This window comes from Vulpes vulpes, chromosome 4 (assembly GCF_048418805.1).
Source record: "Vulpes vulpes isolate BD-2025 chromosome 4, VulVul3, whole genome shotgun sequence".
NCBI classification, from domain to species: Eukaryota; Metazoa; Chordata; class Mammalia; order Carnivora; family Canidae; genus Vulpes; species Vulpes vulpes.
This window is the reverse complement of record NC_132783.1, coordinates 86,555,749-86,579,669: the sequence shown is the minus strand read 5'-3', so window position 1 is coordinate 86,579,669 and position 23,921 is coordinate 86,555,749. Positions and strand designations below refer to the sequence as shown.

The 23,921-nt window shown below is 43.0% G+C and overlaps 1 protein-coding gene across 32 annotated transcripts in view; it reads left to right on the top strand.

Annotated features, from left to right (window-relative positions):
- Positions 1 to 23,921, top strand: part of KCNMA1 (potassium calcium-activated channel subfamily M alpha 1) — a 717,848-nt gene that overhangs the window by 604,271 nt on the left and 89,656 nt on the right. For 30 of the 32 annotated variants that reach the window (XR_012001127.1, XR_012001126.1, XM_072756332.1 and 27 more), the window contains one exon: positions 17,835 to 17,928. Coding sequence is in view for 30 of the 32 variants with exons in the window: in XM_072756332.1 (XP_072612433.1) it covers positions 17,835 to 17,928 (94 nt within the window). In the remaining 2 variants the exon portion in view is untranslated. Of the gene's footprint in view, positions 1 to 13,218; positions 13,306 to 17,834; positions 17,929 to 23,921 lie in introns of all 32 variants that reach the window. The other 2 variants (XM_072756336.1, XM_072756334.1) reach the window with 1 other exon arrangement.

Here is a 23,921-nt window from a genome sequence, read left to right as displayed (position 1 = left end):
AAATAGTAGGTACAATCCATATTCTTTGTGAAGGTTGATTATGGGGAAAGAAAATCTAGAAGCAATTCAATCAGATCCCAGTTTAAAAAGATCTAGACAGAATTAAATTGAAGTAGGCAACCCCCCCCCCCCAAATTATCAAATGAGAGAGAGGGATATCACCACACAGAGGATACATGTGTATGTAGGACATTTGACCTAGAAAATCAAGGACTTGTGACTTTGGCATTCAAAAAGCCTGATCATTGTCCTGTGAGTGATGGTGGCACAAAAATACTAATGCACCGGGTAGGGCCAGTGTGAGGAGAGATACCTGTTTGCAGAGTGCTGTGACCATTGGGGCATGGCCATGTCGGCCTGCCCAAATGCAGAGAAAGATTTAAGGCCATTCATGACTGTTAGGATCATTGACTCTGACTTAAGGTAGGCTGGTTGAATCCAACAGCACCCAAGTGGCAATTCTTCCCACCTCAAGGTATCCAAAGGCTGAGTGTGTCTCCTGGCAATTTCCTATTAAGTGTCATTATTCTGTTTATTCTGCTCGAGACAAGGAGAGGGCAGAGAGCTTTCCAGATTGCTCACAGAGCTCTCAGCCTGCACCAAGCATTCATTCTCTTACCTTTGAGTGGCTTTGAATTGCTCTCTGCATTTTGTCAAGGTTGATCTGGCTATTTCTTCAGTGCAGATGAGTAAATTTCCACATATGGCCTGTAACATATCCAACCAAGAGAACACATCCAGCAGGGATGCTTCAAAGCCAAAGCCCTAAACAGGTGTTACTGGAAAAGGAGGTACGGTGACCCACAGAGAAGAAAGACCTCGCAAAAATGACCGAATGAAGCTTGCTAGGCATGCAGGTGGGGTAGAGAAAGGGGCTCAGGTCATGTGGCCTGGAAGTCTTGAGAGGAGGTTGTGAAATGTGCAAGGGTCTAGTTGCTGGAAGGACCACTGAGGATGAAGATGGATATCCAGTGGGCAGACATCCCCTGTCTTTTCTCAGCTATCTAGCTGGGGATTCCCAAGCCATTCATCTCACTGGGCGGTGAGCTCAGTGATTCTCCTTGGCAATTCAAGCCCGAAATTCTAGGGAACCTCAGAGCAGGGAAAGGGAGGGAAGTAAGTGGGATTTCTGTGTTTTCTGGGGACTTTGGAAACCATTCCTGGAGCAGTCGTGTTTTGATATGTTCACCAAATGGGTGCTCAGTGCGTGCCAATTGCTATAATAAGAGTAATGGTTTGCACATGTATGAATCTTTATTCTTCTCGTTTCATCTAAACGAACCCAGAATAAACATCAACCCTTACTACTGTGGGACTTTGGACAAGCTTCAGGACTTCTCTGTCTCTTAGTTTCCCCATCTGTAAAATGGAGGTAAGAATGGGATCTATCTCGTAGAGCTCCTGTGACTTTGTTCTCCTCATTCCTCCTCTTATTGAAACTGTCTTATGACTTTTCCATCTCTTCTATGGACATGGACAGTGCATTCCTGGAAGACAGAAGGAATGCTGGAGACCAACAAGAGGGGAACAGATGGTGGGGAAGGATGGCCTTTCTTTCCTTTCAAATTCTATCAGAATTTCTTTTCTTGATGATGATCTTGATCTCAACCCATCTTTGAGGTCTGGTTGGTGTTGAGACGTCACATCATCACCTTCCTTAAACTGCTTTATAAATAGTCAGGCTCTGCTTCTTGCTGATTTTCTCATTAGTGAGATTAGTGTGAGAACTGGGGCCAAATGGGGCCCAAATGCTTTACCCATGCCCTGCCTTCCTCCTAAGCTTTGGAATGTTATCAGCATGGTAGTTTTGCTTGAGATCAAATCAGGGCAACATAGGAACTGTCATTTTTCATTTGCTGGGGCCCTTTGATCCCATTTGGGGTTTATTTGTTTCAAGTGAAAAATACGGCCCCTATTGCATACATCTATCCTGTAGAGTACTTTTTTATTTTTTTCTGTTAGAGATCAAATCAGAGTTGTAAGTTGTGTGGTCATTAGTTATCACCACCAGATTTCACAGCCTACACTTTATTTCTGCTCGTACAAAATCACCAGTCTTCTCTGCTGCATAACGATCACTCCGGGGAAGCTACATACAATATGCCTTTCGTGGGTGCTTGGGTGTTAATTTATATCACAGTTTCCTTTGCAGATATAATCAGAGTCACCTATCACATTCCTGTTTCTTCCTTTTATTGTGTTCCTTTGCTATCGCGTTTGTGTGATCTTTTTCTGAAAAATGACAGGTAGTGTTTCTCTGCTCACTGTATCAGTGACTTATATTCTCCATGACTTCTCTATTGCCATTTAAAAAATATAGCATTTTATAGATGTAATCTTAGTTATTTATAACTCAGGTTTTGTTATATGGGAAAATTTCCTAAATGACACCTGGGTTTAGGTCCATTTTTTTTTAAAGGAAGGGAAAAATATTCACAGCAAAAATATTTTCCTCTAAATTGTAAATGAAGGGAAAGCTCTCAGTTAGTAAGATTATAATGCATTTTTCCTGATTTCTTAGTACATCGAAATGCATGAACATTATTTTTATGTAAGTGATCAAGTTGTGTTGCTTAATAACACGTTGTTAGAGGAAAAAGAGCTATCCCTTTCGATTTATTTGGATATTTACTGGGTGACTTACAGTGCTTTACATATTAGAATTGGTTTGTCAACAATTAACATTCTAGGTTTTTATATAACCCATACTTCAGGTAATAGAGGATTATTAAACTGCAACCAGTGTGTTAGAAATCTGCCGACTGGTAATAAAATTCTTATGTATAACAGCAGCTGAGAAATACTGCTGTATATTTATGCATAGATTACAAGATAGATGTTGGCCGGCAAACCGCAGAGGGGCCTGAGGGGCCAATCGACCAGCAGGTGGCGCTGCTTTTCTAGAAATGAAACCCTCTACCTGGATGTATTCAAGGTACCCCCCCCATACACTCTGCATTTTTCTTTTCCAGATATTCCTTTATTTCTCCAGAATGACTTTCTAACACTGAGTTTGTATGTTTGTCAATTTATTGAGGAGATATACCTCCACTAAGACAACACCTCTTCATTGCTAAGATTTCTTTAAATCCGACTAGCTTTATTTATTTATTAAGATTTTACTTATTTATTTACTTATTTATTTATTTATTCTTGAGAGACACAGAGCGGGGGGGGGGGGGGGGGGGAGCCACAGGCAGAGAGAGAAGCAGGCTCCGTGCAAGGAGCCCAAAGTGGGACTCGACCCTGGGACTCCAGGATCATGCCCTGGGCCGAAGGCAGATGCTTAACCGCTGAGCCACCCAGGCGTCCCACAACTAGCTTGATTTAATGCTAGTGTGGAACAAATCCTAGTTCAATAAATGTTATTTTGTTTTTAAAAGGTAACCACTCAATGTCAGATTCTTGCCCCTAAGACTGGATTGCCTCCACCATCTGATTATTATGTGGCAAGGCCCCATTTTTATTTAATACCTATTTATACAAATTAATTCCCTAGGCTTTATTCCACACCAGGATATCCACCAGGATAATGAGGGACATTTTTATAAAAGTCGCTTAGGTACTGGATCGGAGGGTGCAATATAAAAATCATTTTAACGTTTCATCAAGAATTACTTTAGAATACAAGTTAACCAAAGAGTTTTGCTTTCTCACTGGGCTGAAGCTGAATCTCTGACAAACAGGATCAAAGGTGTTAGGTTGTCTTCCCAGAACAGTCATTCATACAAAGGCCGATCAGTTCATCAGTTTGGACATCGATGAAGCAAAACAACAAATGTACAAGGAAAACTATATTTTTGGTTCTTTTGTCCCCACACAGCCTATTTTCATTGTTTTGAAAGACAGAACTATGCTTTTTTTCCTTTTTTTTTTTTAACCTACACTATTTCTTTTATTCAGGGTGTTTGTGAACAGGGACAGGAGAGAACAGGTGACAGTGGATTTATTGGGGTATTGGAAGGCGAGAATTAAAATACATCCCAGGACATCTCATTTATTTGCTCATTGTATTCATTATTAAGTACTACCTATCAGACTATGAGGAACTTTGAATGCAAGTATTTTTCTTATTTTCTTTTTTAAAATTTTGAAACCATTAATTTGGGAAGGCCAATATTGTATTGTATTTTTCTCTCTCTCTCTTTTTAAAGTAATCTTTACCCCTAACCCGGGGCTCAAACTCACGACCTCGAGATCAAGAGTCACACGCTCTACCAACAGAGCTAGTCAGGCACCCCAAGAATTTTATCTTTTGAGTTTATAAACATTTTTGGCATACTGGCCTAAGGGGTGCAGGTCAGGGATCCAGACAGGGATCCAGATTCTTCTTTTATTCACTTCTGTGGTTTTAACAGAGAAAACGCTGAAGTATTATTTTTTAAGTAAAACTAAGGAGTAGAGAGTTTCTCTAGGAGTAGAGAAACCTTTCCTTCTCAGTGAATCCACTTGAAAGCATGAGTTTTGTTGAAAATGTTTTCCCAACTGTTGACTGCGATCAGTATTCTTACTACAGTCAAACCCTGATGATTTTCCTCCCAGTCCCTTTAAGATGGGACAGGATCATCTCAAATAGCTGAAGATGGGAGATACTGTCCCAGAGTAAAAGGTCGGATGGACCTGGCTGGGCTCTGAGGAAGCAGCCCTGTGAGTTTCACAGGCCCCCTTTCCAAGGCATTAAATAACTTTATTTTCCTGTCAGATACACTCTCCAGAGTAAAAATGAGACCTCCAAGGGAACTGGACTATTGCCAGGGGCCTCCTTCTCGTGTTTAGTTTCATGCACACACGTGTGTACCTTAGCTTGGACCCTTATAATTCTTAAGCGGGCAGAAAGAAAGGAGGCTGAGTGAGGGGCTTTCGATAGATCCTGCCTAGATGCAAACCACCTGCTGCCCTCTTGGAATCTGAGTATTTTAAACTGAAGAAAAAGTAATTTGCAGAGGACTCAGATTAGCATCTAATAATCACAATTCTGTCATTTGGAATTTAAAGCCTTACACTGTCTGTCCCTTAGACACCCCAACTATGCCCTCAGATAAATCTGCCTGCTTTGGCCAAACCGATTTTCTTAGTCCCTAGCTTACGACCTTCCCATCTCCTTGCCTTTGGCCAAGGGGGCCCCTCCACCTAGAGTGCCCTTCCCACCTGGTGCTGCCACCATCAAGCTGCTTCTACGCTGTGGCTTCCATGCTGTCAGTGTCCAAGGCCCTGTGTTTGGCTCAGAGGGTATGTAGCTGAACAAGATTAACAGCTCTATCTACCCCACCCTTGTTTTCAAGTCTGACTTTTTTTCCCTGACCACCCTGTACATTCTAGCACTCATCGTATGAGGCATTTCTTTTAGCCCTCCCCTGACATTACCATGCAGCACCTTTGTACTATTATTTCATGTAACATGTATATTATATACATATATTGGTGTTGTGTAAAATTTTTCAGTTCATTTTGTTGAAAGGCAGGCTTGAGAACCACTGAGCTAGGCCACACTTTCCTTGGATCAGGAATTCTGCTTTCCTATTCTGTAGCACTTGGGGGGATTGAGTCTGGTAAGAAGTGCTGGATCATTATTTTTGCCTGAAGAGTTATGAGGCCTTCCATCCATGACTGGTTCCTGTGATATTTGTCAAGTAACAGAAGAGAGCATTAAGCCCAGAACCCTTGCAAATCAGAGCTGAGAAGGCCCTTGTATGTAATGAATGCCAGCCCTCTAGGAGGGGAAGTGTCTTTCCAAGGCCATGCCTTTGATCCAAACTGTGACAAACTTGGGCTCCCCTTTATGCTTCTTTCCTCTGCAACACCTCCCTGGCAACTAAAATCTATGTCTTAGGAACCTTACCAGGGGCTCAGCACTATGAGAGATTCAGAGATTTGTAAACTACAGTAAAGGCGCTTGTGAATCTAGTTGAGGAATAGGACATATTGAAATGGAAAACAAATTATAATGCAAAAAATAAGGAGATGTCAGAGGGGTGTGAGATGAGAAATGCCAAGGGATTTGTAGGAGGGATTCTGTTTTATTACAGTTGCCTGGGAAGGCTTCCTGGAGGAGGCAAGCTAACCTATTCCTTGAAGGATAGACAGAGTAGATGGGTGAAAAGAAGACCTGTGGGAAGGAAGAGTGGAAGAGTCACTGCCACTCTGACTCTCATCACTCTCCTTATCCCCACCATTGTCCACATGCATGCCCCCATCCTGTGACCTCCTACCAGAAATTCAAGGGAAAGAGCCCCTTGTAATCAGACAGCACAAATTTCCTGTAATTTAGAGGGAACAGTGGGGTTTCTCCAGGTTTCCATCTGACTTTCATTTGTTATTGCTCTGAATAGTCCCAGCCTCCTCCAATTGAGGCCCATTTAAACATTTTCTGGCTTTTTGTTTTGTTTTGTTTTTATGACACTTGGCATAGCCTAATTATTTTGACCTTAGCAGTTCATTGAGGCCATATGAAATACAAGACAAAGGTGGCAACCAAGCAAAAGCAGACAATGTGGGGTGGGTGTTGAATCTCACCTCATTCTAGTATGAAGATACTAGATCAGTTGCTCCAGGCAGAGGAGAGAGCATGAACCCATCTGAGCAGAACAAAATCAAAAGAGCAGAGTGGCATTGTGGGGAAGGAACCAATGCTCGAGAGCTCTAATTACTTTGATTACTCAAAGCCAAGGTAATAATGATCGGTAAAATTTATCCTGAGCCGCCAAGAATTCTTCTAAGCATTTTTAAGACTTTTAATCATAAAAATCAGAGTACCTATGAGAAAGGTACTCTGAGTATTCCCATTTTACAAGTGAGAAAACTGAAGTTAGCTAACTTGTCAATACCTGGGTTCAGACCCAGCAGGGAGGCCACAAGGCCTGTGTTAGCTGTTATTCTTCTTGCAGCTCAATGAGTTGACTTATGTAGAGGGATCTCCCACACCTTACAATCCTTCTCTCAGGGATGGTGTACTTGAGTGTCATGGGAGCCAGGGCAAAGGATGAACAAGAGGGGTGCCTGCCATGTGGCTGGGGTACAGTAGGCAGCTCCAGGGTGTTTGACCAGCTGATGAACTCATGTCCCATGAGACACTTCACCCTCCTGGAATGGGAGCCCAGTCTTCTGCAGACTTAGAAATGCACATTTTTATGGATAAGCTTCAGACTTGAAGATTGCCCTACACATAAAATCCCATGGAGCAGCAGAGTAGTGCCAAGCAGAGCACATTGAGACAGCATTTGCTCCTCAGGCTTTCAGCATATGGCCCCTGATTATCTCTTTTAACCCACAGCGACTCCAAATCTCAGTGTCTACATCTGTCTAGCAGGGATGACAGGGGATCTTATGACATTGAGGCGCTGAGTAACTTGCCTGGGATCAGAGCTCTAACAAAGTCAGAGGTGAGACTTAGGCAGGTGGCCTGACTAGAAACTTTATCCTCGTGGTACTCTCATGAGCAGAATTCTGACAGCAATTGGTCTGGATTAGAAGTCTGCAGACCTGGGCCCTGGCTCTCTGTCTGCATAGGACTGTAGTCTTGAGCCCAAAGAGAGTGAGACCAGAATATCTCTAAACCCCTTCCAATCCTGCTCCTGCATTTTATACCTTGTTCTCTGTGTTGACCAGAAAGGGGCCTCCCATGCACAAGCATTTTAAAATGTTGCCCAGGATATGTCTGAAGATAAATTATAGTAGAATACAGATAATGATTTTGTAGTTCAAGAGCATCTTTAGAAGGTGACTATGCCCTTAAGAAATATACTAAATGCTGTGTTTAGTGTAAAATCACAATCCAGACCGGTCCTTACCTCCCAAGGTTAAAAACATACAGTATTTCTAAAGTGTTTTGGCAGGACATTCTTCATGGGGCCATGGAGTGTACCTAGCTTGCACTAAAAACCCATGCATTTTACCTTTATCTGAGTTTCAGAGAAAGTATCAGTGCAACCATCTGGAATACATATTAGAATTCTAGGTGGCTCTTGACACAACAGGCTTGAAGGAAGATATGGTGTTTATGGATGAACCAGTAATATTAATAATATTAATAATAATGATGGTCTTTAGCTGCATAACATCTTATGGTTTAGAAAGCAATTACACGTACCCCCAGTTAGACAGTAGGCTGGTCTTCAAGTAGAATTATGGGGGCACATATTGATTTTTTAAAGTGTACATAGTAAAGTGAAAATGGAAATGAAAACGTGGACATTTGCTGCCAGTCATATTTGCTTGAAGCTGTTTAGGGGAGAGGAAAAACCAAAAAGAGAAGGGAGGTAACATCTGAATCAAAACATATAAGCAAGTAAAAACTTTTACCCCAAAGTGAAAATGTAAATCAACATTGTGTTAACCAGGAGAATTTGATGTGAAGTGTGAAATTAAGTCCATGAGAGACTTGACCCCTTCTCTCTGTTCTGTTTCTCACCCCAGGCAGGTGGCAAATCTCAGATTCCTGAGGCAGCCCGATCTTTTCTCCACTCCTTTGGATGTCTGACAATTTGTAAATCCACAAGGAAACCTTTCTTGCAAGGGTCTTCCTTAACAATCTCATGCAAACAGCATGAAGTGATCAAAAGAGTAACTCTTGTTTTATATTTGCCTTGCCCAGTTCTGAACAAGGGAGTATATAGACACACACGCAGATACAAAGTAAGATAACTTCTTTGTAATGACAGGCAGGGTGGCAGAACCAGCAGGTTCTTGAGAACACTCTGGAGAAATGGGCAGGGCTGGGCCAGCGCTTGAGTAAGGAGAGTGAGCCACTTCCCTTGGGCACCAAATTTAAGGGGACACTGAAAGCCTCAGGAATCAAGAGAGAGTTTCATGCAGTATTTTAAAAATCAAAATGCAAAAACAAATCCGTAATAAATAAAATGTCAGAATTTTAAATAAAGACAGGACAAATAGCAATTTTAATGCTGGCACTTCCATACTGAAGAGCACAACTAGGAATTGGCAGCACTTTCCACGTGCCAGGAGTGGTGTTCAGTAGCATACAGCCACTCTTGATACAGTGCAGAGGGACCTGATTTATCCAATGGTAAATGCAAATCTATTTGATAATAAACCATATCAGAGGAAGAGTTCCTTTACAGGCTCCATAAACTCCATTACAGTCCATTTTGTCTTTGTTAAACATATGAGTTGAAAATTACAATCCCTTTATTCACTATTATCATTTTAGAAGCACAGCTCGAAAAGATTGGCATGAACTTAAAAAAATATGTTCGCATGCTTGTATCTATGAACCACCATTGTTTTCTGGGCTCTAGCTGATGATTTTTATGAAGTATACTGAAGGAGAAGAAAAATCAAAGATAATTATAAATTTCCAAATACCTACTTCATCAGCCTAAAGTGATTTTAATGGGATGGATGCAGAATTTTCTATTTCCACATGAAAATAACAGAGATATTCTGATTAAGCCCCTAATCTACTATATGTGAAATTCTAACCAAACTGATGGGGCACATTTTCTTTTCTGAGACTACCTTTGATAAGAAATGCATTACAAACTCATCAGTTTGGCTTCCTGTTAACAAAGAGACAGCAGCCGTCTGGATCATTCTGGATTCACAGTGAAACTGCCACACCATGTATCCTCCAACTAAAGCCGTGCAAGTTTGACAAGGGGCAGATGAATCCAGGAGTTATTGTGCAGGGGTTTAAATCTATGCGGCAGCTGACGGTTGAAATAATCATCTATATATCGCTCTGAGCTAGCTGGGGAAAGGTTGAAGCTGTATATTTTCAACATATCTAGTCTAATGGTTAATCTGTTGTCTTGTGCGGGCTCTCTCAGGGTGGACTTGCGGCACACGCTGACAGCTTCAAGGAATTGTTCATGGTAGATGTGGTTTGCCTTGATTCTCAAAGTGCAAGGTAGATGAATCTGACTTCACTTGAGTTGGAAGATGGGAAACTCACCTGACTGGTTTCCCCCAATACCAGGGCACCTGCCGGACTCCTAGCAGATTGGAAAATAGGGTCATTTGGGTCGCTAAGCTACCTCTGCCCCTCCCTACCTCCCCAAGTCTGTGCACTTGATGTGGGCTCCATCTGTGTTCCTCTTGTTGATTGGCCATCTTGGCAAATTGGGAAGAACATTGTCCTTTTCAAAAACTGGCCAGCTAGGAAAATGTGAGAAGATAAACGAGCAGAGATCAGCAAACATTTTCTATCAAGGGCCACCTAGTAAATACCTCAGACTTTGTGGACCCCTGGGTCTCTGTTGCAACTACTCAAGTCTGTCGTACAGTGAAAATGGCCATAGACAATAGGTAAATGAGCAACTGTGGTCCTTTTCCAATAAAACTTTATTTATAGCTGTTGAAATTTGAGTTTCCTCCCATTTTAATGTGTTATGAAATATTCTTCTTTTTTTCACCAGCCATTTAAAAATGTAAAAACATTTTAAGCTTATGGAGTATACAAAAACATGTTCCAGACTATAGTTTACTGACCCTGGAACTTGAGAAGTATAAGAAGAAAGAAAGCAGCTCTCGGTGCCAGGGAGTTGGCAAGTCTCATCCCTACACTACAACTCGTCCCCCACAAACAGGTGCTGCACATGCCAGGCTACAGAAAAAAGGAGTCAGATTCACTTTTTAGCTTCAGAGCAGTTAGCATCTCCTTGGTTGGAGTAAAGAATAGGGAGAGAAGGAAAGAAAAGTTGAAAAGGAGCAGTTTTGTTGGACTCCTGTATTTTTTTTTCTCAGTTTGATACACAGTAAAAGTTATCTTCCATCTTGTACTGCCTTCCCAATCTCCACTCCATAGCAATAATTCAAGGAAATTTTTGTGTTTCTCATTATAGTTGTGTATTTGCTCTTAGAATTTTGTTGTTTTATCTTTGTGTCTCATCTCTGAGAAGCTAATATCTAGTCTTAGCTTGAGACTTTTCTTTGCCCTTGAGATGATAGAAACAATCTGTTCCAATAAAAAAAGAAAAAAGAAAAAAAAAAAAAAAGAAAGAGCTAAAGGCAACCAGATCTCCAAAAGGAATTTCCTCCCCAATACTGAGCAGAGCATTGGGCGAGTTATTCTAGAAGGTCAGGGTTTTAGTGAAGATATATGAGCTGAGATTCTAGATACAGGGGACTTTGATGAATGTTGGACTTCTACCAGGATGCATATAGAACATGAGGCTTACAGGTTGAGATGGGGGGGGATGTGGGGGGGTTCAGTAGGTAACATCTAATCCACCCTGTTTGATTCCAGAGGATCCATTAGGCCTGCAGTGTTTCCATAGAGAACATTGCAATCCAGGTCATGTGGGTTCTGTTAGTATATTTATATAGTATTTTTTTTTTCTCTCTCATGTAGGAGCTGAATTCTTTCATTACTCTGTGTTGATGGACTCAAACTTACACAATTCAGGTTTCCCAGGCAGTGAATAGAACCAGAAATACACCCTGTGATTAACTTCTGCATAACCTATTGTTCCTTAAAGTCTCCCTCCCCATTCTCCTATTAGCTCTACAAAAGCCTAGAAATGAAAAAGCTGCAACAAACCTCCCCTCCCTGTCCTGTCAGCCTACCTGGGGACAGGCACCCCTGTGCCTGTGCTCTGGCCCACAGAGCCACTTAGAGATACCTTCCATCCTATGTTACATAATGGCAGGTTAGTGTTATTTTCAACCCACAACCTCTAGGTTTTTCAAATAAATGTATTTCCTATTTCTCAGCTAGAAGTTGTGAAATTATCCTGCCTGATAATGTAAATAATAAAGCAATTGTTCAGTTGTAGACAAGTTATATATGTTATATGTTGGAAATATTATTATTCTTGGCATTGCTTTTGAGAGGCAACATCCTTCATATTTTTATTACCTGTGCATTAATATTCTCTATGATCTTTCAAAAATATTGATTTTATAGGTTTATTGATTACAGTCTCAATAATACTGCAAAGTGTTCACCAATCTTCAGGGGGGATATATGCTATCCCAAGGTTTTCAGACCAGAAACTCTCATTTCAAGGATATCACCCACTGTAAGTCCCCATGTTCTGATATTGAGCTGCTTATGACCCTCTAGGCATAGAACTTGGCTCTGATGCCTGCCTTGTCATGTCCTAGCCTTCTTAACTGCTCAACCTCGCTAATGAGCACATGACATTTCCCTCTTATGGTATTCACCTTGAACCAATATCCAGGTGCTCCTTTATAGCAATTACAAAACCAAACTCACAGTTCGGATTATTTATCTGGCATCTGTTGTCCTTGTTGCTGTTTTCCTTCATTGCTTCTAGAAGCATCTACACCTTCTCACCCATCTGGTTTGTGTGACAGGCAGCTAAGGTTCTGGTACCGTATGGTTACAAGACAGAAGACGTCCCTCCAGAAAACAGGTGCCATTCTGTGCTCCCATCCAAGGATTGCTCTTTGGTGGCCACATTGTAAGACCTCAAGAGTTAACTAGCCCATATTTTCTGGTGAAAGTCTTAGGCTTTCCATCATATTAGAGAGAAAGGTTGAGTCAGCTTGGGAGTTTTGTCCATTGTGATTGCATATTGGGAAAAGACTATATTACTATGACTTACATGATTTTTCTTGAGGAGAAAGTTTGGTAAACTCACAGAGAATAGGAAGCACACTATTACATCCCTAGCTTGGCAACTTCACCCTCTCTCCTTACCCTCAAGATTTTTGTTCTGAAAGATGGAAAACACATACCCACTTGTCTTTTTTTTTTTTTTTAACACTCATGATACAAGGAGATGCCATATATCCTTCTCTCTTAGGAGTGGCAAACCCAATGGCATTTAATACAAGTTAGGCAGCAATCAAAACCAAGCTGACCAAGCCTGCTGTTTGAGATGAAAATGATAGTTTAACACTGAGGATTGATGACTTGGAATATAATGATTATTCAGTAGGATGCATTCAACAGACTTCAGGAAATAATGGGTCTGGTCTTGCTGCCAAACTGAGTTTTTGGTCTGTGTATGTCATAGGGAGAAGGGTACTCTGTAGGTTTTTGGAAATTATTGCACAAACAAGATTGTTTTCTGACATATTATCCCTTCTGACATTGATGACAAAAACACAGCAAAAAGAATTTCAAGAAGCCATCGGGGTAAGAGAAAACTGCAGTTCAGCTGAGAGGAAGAAACTCCCCTTTTCATGTAAAGCTATAATTCTATTCGATGGTAAAACTCATTTGGAACTTCCCTAATGCAAAATTTCGCAAAGGATTCATTTCCATTTTCTTTTCTCATTATTGTTTGGCAGTCAAGGTTGCAGCTAGATCGCGCTATCCCAAAGACCCATTTGAGTTCAAGGACACAACTCACAATCCTCGGCTTGTGGCCGAGCCAGGTGAAGGAGTTCGGGAGCCCATTCCTCTTTTAATAACCGCACCCCTCAGTGTTCTCTCCTAACGTGCTGAGCTCAGTTGAAGAAGAAAGATGTACTGTTGTCGATTTCAGCATGCGTTCAGCTTGTCGGGCAGCAAAATTCCAATAAGAAATGCCATAGCCAACAAGAAATAACAATTAAAATGACCCTGCCTCCAAACTAGCAGCTTGCTCAAGACTTTCGTCGGAAGCCCTATTAGCTATAGCTAGATGCCTTGCGTTCAAGCCACTTTGCATGCTGCTCACTCTGAGTGATTCCAGTGTGAATATGACATTACTAATGACCTGCTAAGTGTGTGCAGATGTGGGTTTCTCCAGATGTGGTGATTCATAACGTAATGGAGATAGCCGGTCGACTCATGTTTATAGGTTGTTTGCCTTTTATTGCGTTTCCGAGTTTATTTGCTTTGAACTGTTTGTTTTTTTTTTTTTAACTCCAGCCAACAAATTCACCTTTAAGTGTCAAAGGGCCTCATCCCCCTAAACCCTGTCGAGGACATAAGGAAGGGGGGATGTGCCCCCGGCAGGACCCAAGCACTGGGTCCATCACATTCAGCATTGAGCTATTTTGGGAAAGCTGAAAGTTGGAATCCTTGCCCCATTTTACTCAAAAGGCCCACAAAGAGGCATTGGTAACCCTGACACGGTGTTTGCAAGCTGGCTAGGACAATAAAGAAAGGGATTTCTATTAAAAAAAAAAAAAGTAAAGTATATGATCATCTTGAAATAAGCCCAGAGTTCTGGCCAGTGTTTCTGGTGGATGTTGCCTAGCTTTTGCTTGAAAACAGAATGCCGATGAAAAGTCGAGTAAAATGTTGTTACAGATGTTCGACTCTGCATTAAGGCTGTTGGAATTACCACCACATCTTAAATCAATTCCCAGAACATTGTCTGGAGGTTATGTCATTGAAATAATGAATCCTCTTTAGTCAAGTATAAGCAAACATGTTAAAACATCATTGTAACTTTAAATTAAACTCTAGTGCAAACCAAGGGATCTGAAGCCTCATTAGACTTGCTTGACATTTTTCTAGCACTGAGTCTTCCCCAACTGTAAAACTGTTAGATTCAGAGCCTATTAGACAAGTGAGCGCTGGGAAGTTACAACAGCACATTAAGTGTTATACTTAGGGATGTGCAAAAACAAGCCCTTGAATTTTATGAGTACTTGGAGACTGGATGGAGTTCAGCTCCTATAAAAATTCCACATTGGATTCCTGAACTTATTTGTGTTTTAGAGAAGCCGGTAAGTCAGGTTCCTTTCAAAGATCGTATCTTCATGTGCTTCCACAGCATGATGCAAGTGAAAATGCTGGAGACAGAGGTGTATTGTAATTAGCCAAAAAGTAGGCTAAGTAGGAGCCTGTAAATGTGCGTTGGCATGAAGTAGAGGCCAATTACTTCAATACATTTGTCTTTCATGAAAGTAAGTAAATTTAAGTCTTCCTTTTAATTCAATTTTTATTCCTTTCATGTAGTCACAGAAGCTATGAAATGAAAATTATATTTTATAGCTTAACTAAAAGTTTTTCTAGATCTGCTTTCTTTAAATATGCAGAAATTGATAGAATCCATATAAAGGATAATAATTAAATATGGTTTATAACCTACTTAGAGAAAGAAGTTATCGCTGCTTCTCTCATGGGATCTAAGCCATATGTAATGGTCTCCATTACACAATGTTCATATATTTAAGCTGAAGACATTCTCCCCCATCCCCCCATTTCTTCAGGGAACAGATCTGCATTTCCAGGCCTTGTGAGTGCAGGAGGAAACCTTTGAACATGAGTTTCATTTAAGAGAACAAATCCTGGTTTAAATGCAGTATGATTATGATGGATGATCTTTCTGAGTTGCAATGAAAATAAATAGTTTCCTTGCATAGAAGGAGGCATGACTTTAGCACTAGAATGAAGTGTCTCCCTGGAGCTGGGTAACAGGTATTAACTTACACATCTTCCATGTGAAGATCACCGCAGGTAAACAAACAGTGACAAGGTGCAAGGATAATGGGCACTTAACCAAAGAGGGTTATTTATTATAGGTCCAGTGCAAACGGGGAGACAATAGGTAAGCAAAAGAATCCAACAGAAGTGCCAGTGAGTGGGACTTCTGTTCAGGTCCTTACTAAAATAGACTCACTGAATAAATCGGATGAAACCATGGCAACATCTGGTGGCCTTGAATAAAGTCAGGCATAGTAGCCTAGGTTAGGTAAAAGACCTTTCTGGGTGTGTCACTCTAACCATAAGGAGGCCTGTGTGACAGAGAAGAAGAGAATGTTCACCCCAACTAGCCCCACTCACATGCACACATGTTATTCAGTCTGTCATGTGACTCAACTAATCTAGGTCACCCTGAACACAATACAGCAATAGCAAGTGGTCCATATTAAAAGGTGACCTTGTATTACGGGTGGAATCCATGCAGGATTTTCTCCCTAATCCTTAGATGGGGAAAATGCAAAAGGATACTTATCCACACACCTCTCTCTCGTCTGTCTCTGTCTCTCTGTCTCTCTCTCCCTTTCTCTTTCGCTCACTGCCTTTCTACCCCATTATTAACCTGGGATGCCTGGCCCCCTGTGCTGTGAAAGGAAGATGAATTCAGGTTAAGCCCAGAGTGCCTGTTTGCTTGCGGAGAGATGCATATCAACTCTAAGTGATTTTTTTCAATACCATTTATGTGGCTTGTATTTATTTCCTTTAATCTTTTAAGTGCTGTTTAGTCTCTGTGTGATTTGCTGTGGATACTCATTTCTGATAAGATGCGATATCCTCCCAGCCACACAGTTAGGCCTGGAGCCCTAAGTGACTGATAGGGTCGCAGCCTGAGCCTGGGCCTCAGGGGGGACGGGGCGAGAGAGCAGCTGGTAGAGTGAGTGAGATGTAGGCATTCGTACGTAGGTGCTTTCTTGCCTTCATCGCTTCTGGAAACACTCTCACCTCAAACTGCATTCTTGTTCCCTTTCCATGTGTCAACCAGAATAGAGACCACCCCCGACTAACAGTGGGATAGGGGAATGTACCAAGTGGGATACTTTGAAGCAGGTTTGGAAAATAGTTGGATTATTAGAATCCCTTGGAACCATGTATTGTCACGTACTAAATTTATTTAGGGTTTTCAGGGAAGTACCATATAATGCATGTCCTGATATGGGTCTTCCTGGGCAATGTCGAGTAGCTGAGATGGCATCCTCCCCCACTTGCCTAAGACTTGTACACCATTAACATATGTCAAGCTTCTTTTGATGTCATCACTGCTAATATTTCTCTTCTTAGCTTTAAGGTGACTGCTGTGCATTCCGGGTTTCAAGGGTGCTTCCTCCCAGTCAGTGTTGCAGTCAACTCTAAGAATCCAAGGATCCTATATTTTTCCTCCTTGACATTACAGCTTTAGTCTGAATTGTGGGGGGGTGGGGAGAGGAGGGCTAAGATTTTGCCGCTGATGCCCTTGGGTGACAGGCTGGGTGCGCATCTGCTAATTATGAAGCAGCTCTCTTAAAAAAAAAAAAAGCATGATGCAAGCTAATACATCTATAAAGCTTATTAGTGGGTGTCTTTGGGCAAAAGCAGTAAAGTGTGCTGTGTTGTTTGTGAGCGAACCTTCACATTGCTTAGCGATCTGTGTGGTTTAGACGTTTGGAAAACAGCCTTGGTTTCCAACCCCCGCTGTCCCCCCTCTCGCCACCCCCGTCCCCCATCATCAGAGATATCACTCAGTGGCAACCTCCTCCTTCATTCGGCCGCTCTTCTCCGGCTGGTCCTCCAACCTCACAGCCCAGTCTGAATGAGTTGAGAAGGATGCAGCCCCACCCCCCGCCGCCGTGCTCTCCCTCTAGGAGGGGCAGGGCCAAGAGCTGAGCTGGGCTGGAGATCCATGAGCCAACAGGCACCAATGTTCCCAGTCAGGACTGATTAAAACATTGGCTGTCAGGGGCTCCGATCCCTGCCTCTCTGCAAGGCTCTTCCCCTGGCGTGCAGGGATTAGGCACCAGCTAAGGTGGTTCCTCCGAGGAATCAGCGGGCTGGCCGTGATTCTGCTGCTGTTCCCCATACGACTTCATTTCTGACTGTGGTTATGGAAGACCCCATTCGGTTACTCGGCAAAGCAACTACAGTCAACTCTAAGAGTAACGACTGAGTGTTCCCACCCCCCGACCCCCACATATATACATACATATATATGTATTTTATACACAGACGAATCATGATTTCTTTTCTTTCTTGCGGCAGGGCGCTTACAAACTGGTCTAGTCTGTTTCGAGTGCATGTTCAAAAGCTGGAGCGCTCAGAGGTGATGAGTTCACCTTCTCTAAGCCGGCCGGCCTCTTTGACTAACACATTTGGTCTTTGTCACTGGGTCCTAAAAGACAGCCATGAGTTCCTAGTGAGTGACTGAGCCGTGAGTGTGTGTCCTTTGATATCTTGCCTGTATCTCGCAGCCTGCCCTCCAACTGTTCATAATCTCATGAGCTGCCTGTCTTTCCAGTTGAAGATGAGCAGCCATCGACGCTGTCCCCCAAAAAAAAGCAGCGGAATGGAGGCATGCGGAACTCACCCAGCTCCTCGCCCAAGCTGATGAGGTAAGAAGAGGGGCTGTGGGCCACGCGTGGGGGCCACCCCCCCCCCAGATCCTCTACTCCCCACCCTGCCCAGGCCCGAGCCCAGAGTCCCCCCCACGCCCCCCACCTTACAAGCACGAGGCGGGGGAGGGGACCGATCGTTAGGTGGCTTCTTAAAGGCTGGAGTATTTATTCTGTCAGCTTGTCAGCAGTTAATGATAGAGCTGAAAAAATTCTGTCATGAAAAACAGTTTGAAAAGCTGTTTGAAAAATACATAGGCTTTAAAGTCTTAGCTGTCACCATGTCCTGTCTCTGTGTAGTTCCTAAACAGCAGTGGCACTAATGACGGCGCCAACCAATCAGAGGGACTCGTGTGGTTAGTTTGCCTGCGGCGAGTCTCTTTCTGCTGGAGTCCCTCCGAGGACTGTTTGCTGTACTTAAGGCCATATGTGAGATGTATCATCACAATCAAAAATGAACCTGAAGATTACCTTCCTTTTATCCTGTCGATTGAAATCAAATTTCTGTTAATTGATTTTGACTGATAAAAAAGTCTAATAATCTGCGGACTTGCCAAAGCAAAGTTCAAAAGTAATCCAGTTCTGCTCAGGCTAAAAGCAATATTAATTATGAAATACAGCGCAGTGGGTACTCTTTCTCCCTCTCCTTCCTTCCTCCCTCCCTCCCTTCCTCCGTCCCTTCCTTCTCTCTCCTTCCCCCTTCCCTCCTTCCTTCCCTCTTCCTTCCCATTTCCTTCCTTCCTTCCTTCCTTCCTTCCTTCCTTCCTTCCTTCCTTCCCCCCTCCCTCCTTCCCTCCCTCCCTCCCTCCCTTCCATCTTGACTATGGCTTCCTCTTGGAAATGATAAATGAAACCAAATTCCAACAGAGTTCTGCAGGTTTCTCTTCTGGGCCTCTTCATCTTTCATTTTCCCCGGTTGTTTTTGATTCATCTGCCAATCCCAGGGCTTATTTCCTCCAACATCCTAACTCTGTAGCACCTCAGGGATGAAATAGGAGTGATCCCTACATGATCACTGCCATGGAAACATCTTGATGCTTGATGTTTCTTTTTCTTTTTCTTTTTCTTTCTTTCTTTCTTTCTTTCTTTCTTTCTTTCTTTCTTTCTTTCTTTCTTTCTTGACATTGGCTGCTCTCTTCTTTAATTACTGAAATAAGATTATGGCCATCCCCCCCCCCCCCCCCTTTCCTCTCTGCATACATTCGCATCATCCAGGCCCTTTAGGATGCAGATGGGGCCATCCTTCTCCCTGCCCTGGAGGACAGGGATTCCCATGGAAGCTTCCCCCAGCCCCATGTCCTGCTCCATTATGATCACCGCTTGCTGTTAGATGTTTCCTTAACAGTCCTCTGTCTGCCCCTCCACTCAGTCTTGCTGGGGTGTTGCTGATTTACATGCTTGTTTACAGTTTATGAGGAGAAATAAAAGGACCAACTGCCAAGCTTCTCATTTTTATGATGCCAGTTGTCATGCTAGCATTCATTTCCTATTTACTCATCTTTAGGTAATCGCCTTATCTAATGCTAATAGTTTTATCCATTTAAAGTAGAGAAAAGCCCAGGCACTTCCTTTTGCCTAAATTTAGAGAAGCAAATAAATAAATAAAGAGAAGTCTGAAAAATCTGAAACCTTTGGAGCCAAATTCCCTGTCCCTGTTTGCTATGTAAAGTATGGCTCATTTCTTTGATCTTGAGTAATAATAATTCTGAGGCGTTATACTGTTTTCATATGCTTCAAAGCTGTGTCAAAGTTTTGCTGCTTAAGGGTACTTCTTTATTCTGTTGGCTCTTGGGTACCAAGATGACAGGTCTTCTGTACGAGGTGGAAGCTTTTTTAAGTCGTAGCCTTCAGCAAAACATCAAATTACCAAATCCAGGGTAACATACTTCTACACAAATGCCTTTCCTGTAGATATATTATACCATATATATTAAATACTTTAGTGTTACACGCTACATTTTATGTGCAATAGAAAGTGATGGTTTGAGGTAGCCTTGGGGGGACTTTTTTTCCACAAGCAGAAAAAACTAGTGTATACCGTATCAAGCATGGTTTTTACAGGACTTTCTGCCCGAAGGCCTTTGTAAATAAGTAATGATCAACAGATTGGCTGTGGGTTTTTGAAAAGCATGCCTATGTCAGTTTGCATGATGGGGGAGAATTTTCAAAGTGGGTCTTGCTTTCATTGCCTGTTGGAGAGGGGCTGAGGGAGCAGTCATCCTGGGCTGGAGCTGTCTGCCCCGTGGTACATCAGAATTGCTAAACGGGGGTCAGGCGGTATGAGCTGAGGCTTGCCAAGCTACAGAACTTGGGTTTCTGGTGTTGGTGCCTTTGGGCTACTCTATGGCCACAGCTACTGTTTCACCCCACCTGCCCGCAATGGTCTCGACTACAGCTCAGCTGAAACAGGCTGTCCAATGACAAGTCGGAAAGTCTTCGACACCCTTCCTTTACCATGACTCTCTATGTCCCCAAGTGCTCTGCAGCATCTTCTGATGTGGAAGCAAAGACCGGGTGCTGAGCCCTCTTTCCCCCTTCACTTCCAGCATGTGAGTGAAGAACCCATGGGCAGCTTCGTTTGGTTTGAATATCTGGCACTGATGGTGAGGCTGCCGGGACCTATTCTTGTTATATCCCTCTTGTTGATTGAGAGGAAAGAGCGGGGGCTCATGCCGTATCTTGTGGCTTCTCCAGGTCACCCTACCTTTTCAAACACTGCAGAAGGACTCCTTTCGACTCTGCAGAAGATAGGACTCTTAGGTCCTATTCCTTCTGACCTGAAAAATCCATAAAGGAAGCTAATGACTTATTTGAAGTGAGTTTTTCGACATGAGTTTGTGGCTTGCTTGTTTGAGCAGAATCAATCATTCCGAATGTGGAAAGGTTTTAGTGGCCTATGGGCAGTGATAGGAATAGCTCCAAGAGAAACCAGAGAGCCCAGAATGGGAGAGGATGGGCTTTAATTTACCACTGTGGCTTCTGCAAATAAAACAGGCTCCTACGCGAGGGTTTCTTGCAAACTATCTGCCAGCATCAAGTACTGCCGGGACTCTGCACTAATGGTCTTTGTCTCCCTTTTGTTCTGGTATCAGACTCACCCTGGTTTTTCAGTGTCACTTAGCTCTCTGCACAGCCATTAGGTGAACAGCCTCGTTTTGTGTGTCTGGATCCTGATGCACTATGTTTTTTAGTCGCCCTGACAGAAAACAACTCTCACAGCCCGATTGAGCCAAATGGCAAGCGTCTGTGCTCCAAGCCAGGGAGTCCTGTGTCATGACAGATAACCTTTGGCTTCACAAACCCCCCAGGAGGAGCAGGCCATGGAGTTTCCCAGACTTGTGTTATTTGCCTTCCTTGTTGATCTCTTAACATGGAATGATTTAAGGAACCTCTCTTAGTTTCCCTTTAAAGTCACCAACCACCCATTGCCCACTTGTCCCTGCTAGTGAGTCTACACCTTGAGAGGATGGCTGTGTTTTTCTTCTATTGCAGGGCTGCAGAGGGAAAGAACATTGTCTCTAGATAAGTCAAGTGTTCTTAATTTGGGGGAGCTCATAGACCCCACTGAACTTCAAATGAAAGCTCTCTAGAAAGTTTCTCTAGGGGGGGGGGGGGAACACATTGGGCACCATTTTGACTACAATTAAAGCAGATCCATGGATTTCCCTCAAACCTGCCCAGCTTACAATCATATTTGGTTCTTTCCATGGCCACCTTCAAGGACCTGTATTCACAAATGCTGTTGGATACTAAGAATATTCCTCCAGCGGGTAGATAGTGGAGAGTAAATGTCTGGGCTCTCACACTGTATCCTCAAATGGGATCCAAAAAGGCGGTGCATTTCAGCTGTCTGTTTCAATTCCTTTTCTCAGATTAATTCTCGTTGAGCAAATGTTTTTTGAAAGCCTACTGTATTCAGGGTTATAGAAAGTCTTTGAGGAGTGTAAAGTAAGATGGGTTAGAATAGGTCTCTGTCTTCAAAACGATCACAGTTTAATGTAGGAGACAGGCAAGCGTATATGGCAAAACAGAGTAGAAACAGCTCAGAGATGTACTAGCATGGGCTGTGAGAACAGAGAACAGAGAGAGCTGCCATTACTTCTGGTTTGGGAGGCTGAGGCCAGCTTGTGAAAGAGGTTTCATTTAAACCTAGCCCTGGATGATGAGGAGAATTTTCTAGTAATATCAAGCCTACCCGTGTTCATTACTTACTGGGTGCCAGACATCATTACAAGAACATTATGCCTGTGAACTCCCTGAATCCTAACTATAACTGCATGAGTAGGAATCATGCTTTCCTCCATTTTATAGATGAAGAAGCTGAGTAGCAGAGATGGAAAGTCTAGTGAATCTGATGTGTCTTACCCAATTAGGAGGATCTGAACCCTGGTGGTTTAGCTTCAAGCCCATATTATTAATTCTTTTACTGCTCTGTCCATTTGGAGGAAATAAGGAGAGTGCTCAGGCCATAGTAAATGGCTCAATGTGGCTGGAGCAAGGGGTTCTTGGAGGAGCATAACTGGAGCTGGAAATATGAGAATATTCTTGTATCCACCCACGAAGGCCCTTGCCCATCATAGGCACTGGGAAATACTTGCAAGTTCTTGAGGAGACCGTGCTTTAGGAGGATCACTGGTGGCAGTGTAAGGAGAGGTGTAGAACCAACCTTCCATCAGGGCAGCCTTCTGGAAACACATGTTACATAAATAAGTGTGAGGAGAAGGCCCAGCCAGCCCCAGTTTCTGCCAAGGTCCTTTGGGTGCCAAACCACTCAGGGTCTGCTGTAGAATAGTGGACCAGAAGTGGGCCATGGTCTTCCCAAGAAGAACACACAGAATTCCTTTCATTAGTCCAAGTTACACCGGTTTCTCCAGGACCTGAGAAACTTAGAGTCAGATAGAGGGGCCATGAGCCATGAGGATCCATGGAGGATGTTTCAGGGAGACAATTTACCAAAGAGATGGCCCCCAGCCAGGCTAGCAAGGATAATTGACAATACTGAAAATAGAGAAATTGAGCATGGTGAGGGAGTTTCACGTCACAAGACCCAGAAAATATTAGAGATTGGTTGCCTGAAGAGGATTTGAGGAAAACTGATTAGCCTCTTGGCCATTTCCTGATCATTAAGTGAAATAAACTCATATGCTTGTTAAGTCCCAGTCTTCTCTTTTGACTTATACCTTCCATGGGGTCTTTTTGTTAGGACTGCCAACTTGAAAGAGTCTAGTAATAGGAAATGGCAAGATGTCCTGAGCCCAGTCAGAGTTGGGGATGGAATGCCACTCTCACCGTTCCTTCCAACTGGGAAGAATAAAGAAGGAAGGCAGGGACAGCTTTGCTAAGTAAATTCACCTCAGAATGCACAAACAAATAGCAAATGACAGGCCCTGACGGGACTGGAGAAGAAAGAAATAGTGGGGCTCATCATACCAGGGCTTGGGGTGGATTTGACACAGGTCTCTGGACAAGTTGCACACTCAGCAGAGGGTCATTATCCCGTCCTCTCCTTTCAAGAGCATCTTGCATGCTCTCCTCTAGGACTGAAGAACATGTCAGTTCTCCCAGGTTGTCTCCCAGACATAAAGGCAGTAATTTCCTTCTTCTTTTTAGAGTGGTGGCTGCCTAACAAGAGATGATATATAAGGTGGCAGTAGTTCTTGACTGTTTACTTGTTAGGCAGGGAAAAAGATGTAAGGAGATAGATACAGAAGTTGAAAAGGACTCTGGTCTTGGCAGAGTGGCCAGAGCCTGGCCTGAAGGTTTTGTCAAGGTGGCTCCAGGGATGACCTTCTGGTGGGAGATGCGGGTGGGTGTGTGTGTGGGGGGGGGGGGGGTGCAATGCGGGCAGCTGTGTCTCAGGAGAGATGCTCATTACACAGGAGGGTGGGGGCAGTGCTGAAGGATGAGTGAAGGTAAGTGCCAGAACCAAAAGCCAGTATCCTTGCAACATAATGGGAAATAGTATTTACCCTGAAATGAAATGTACCCCAGAA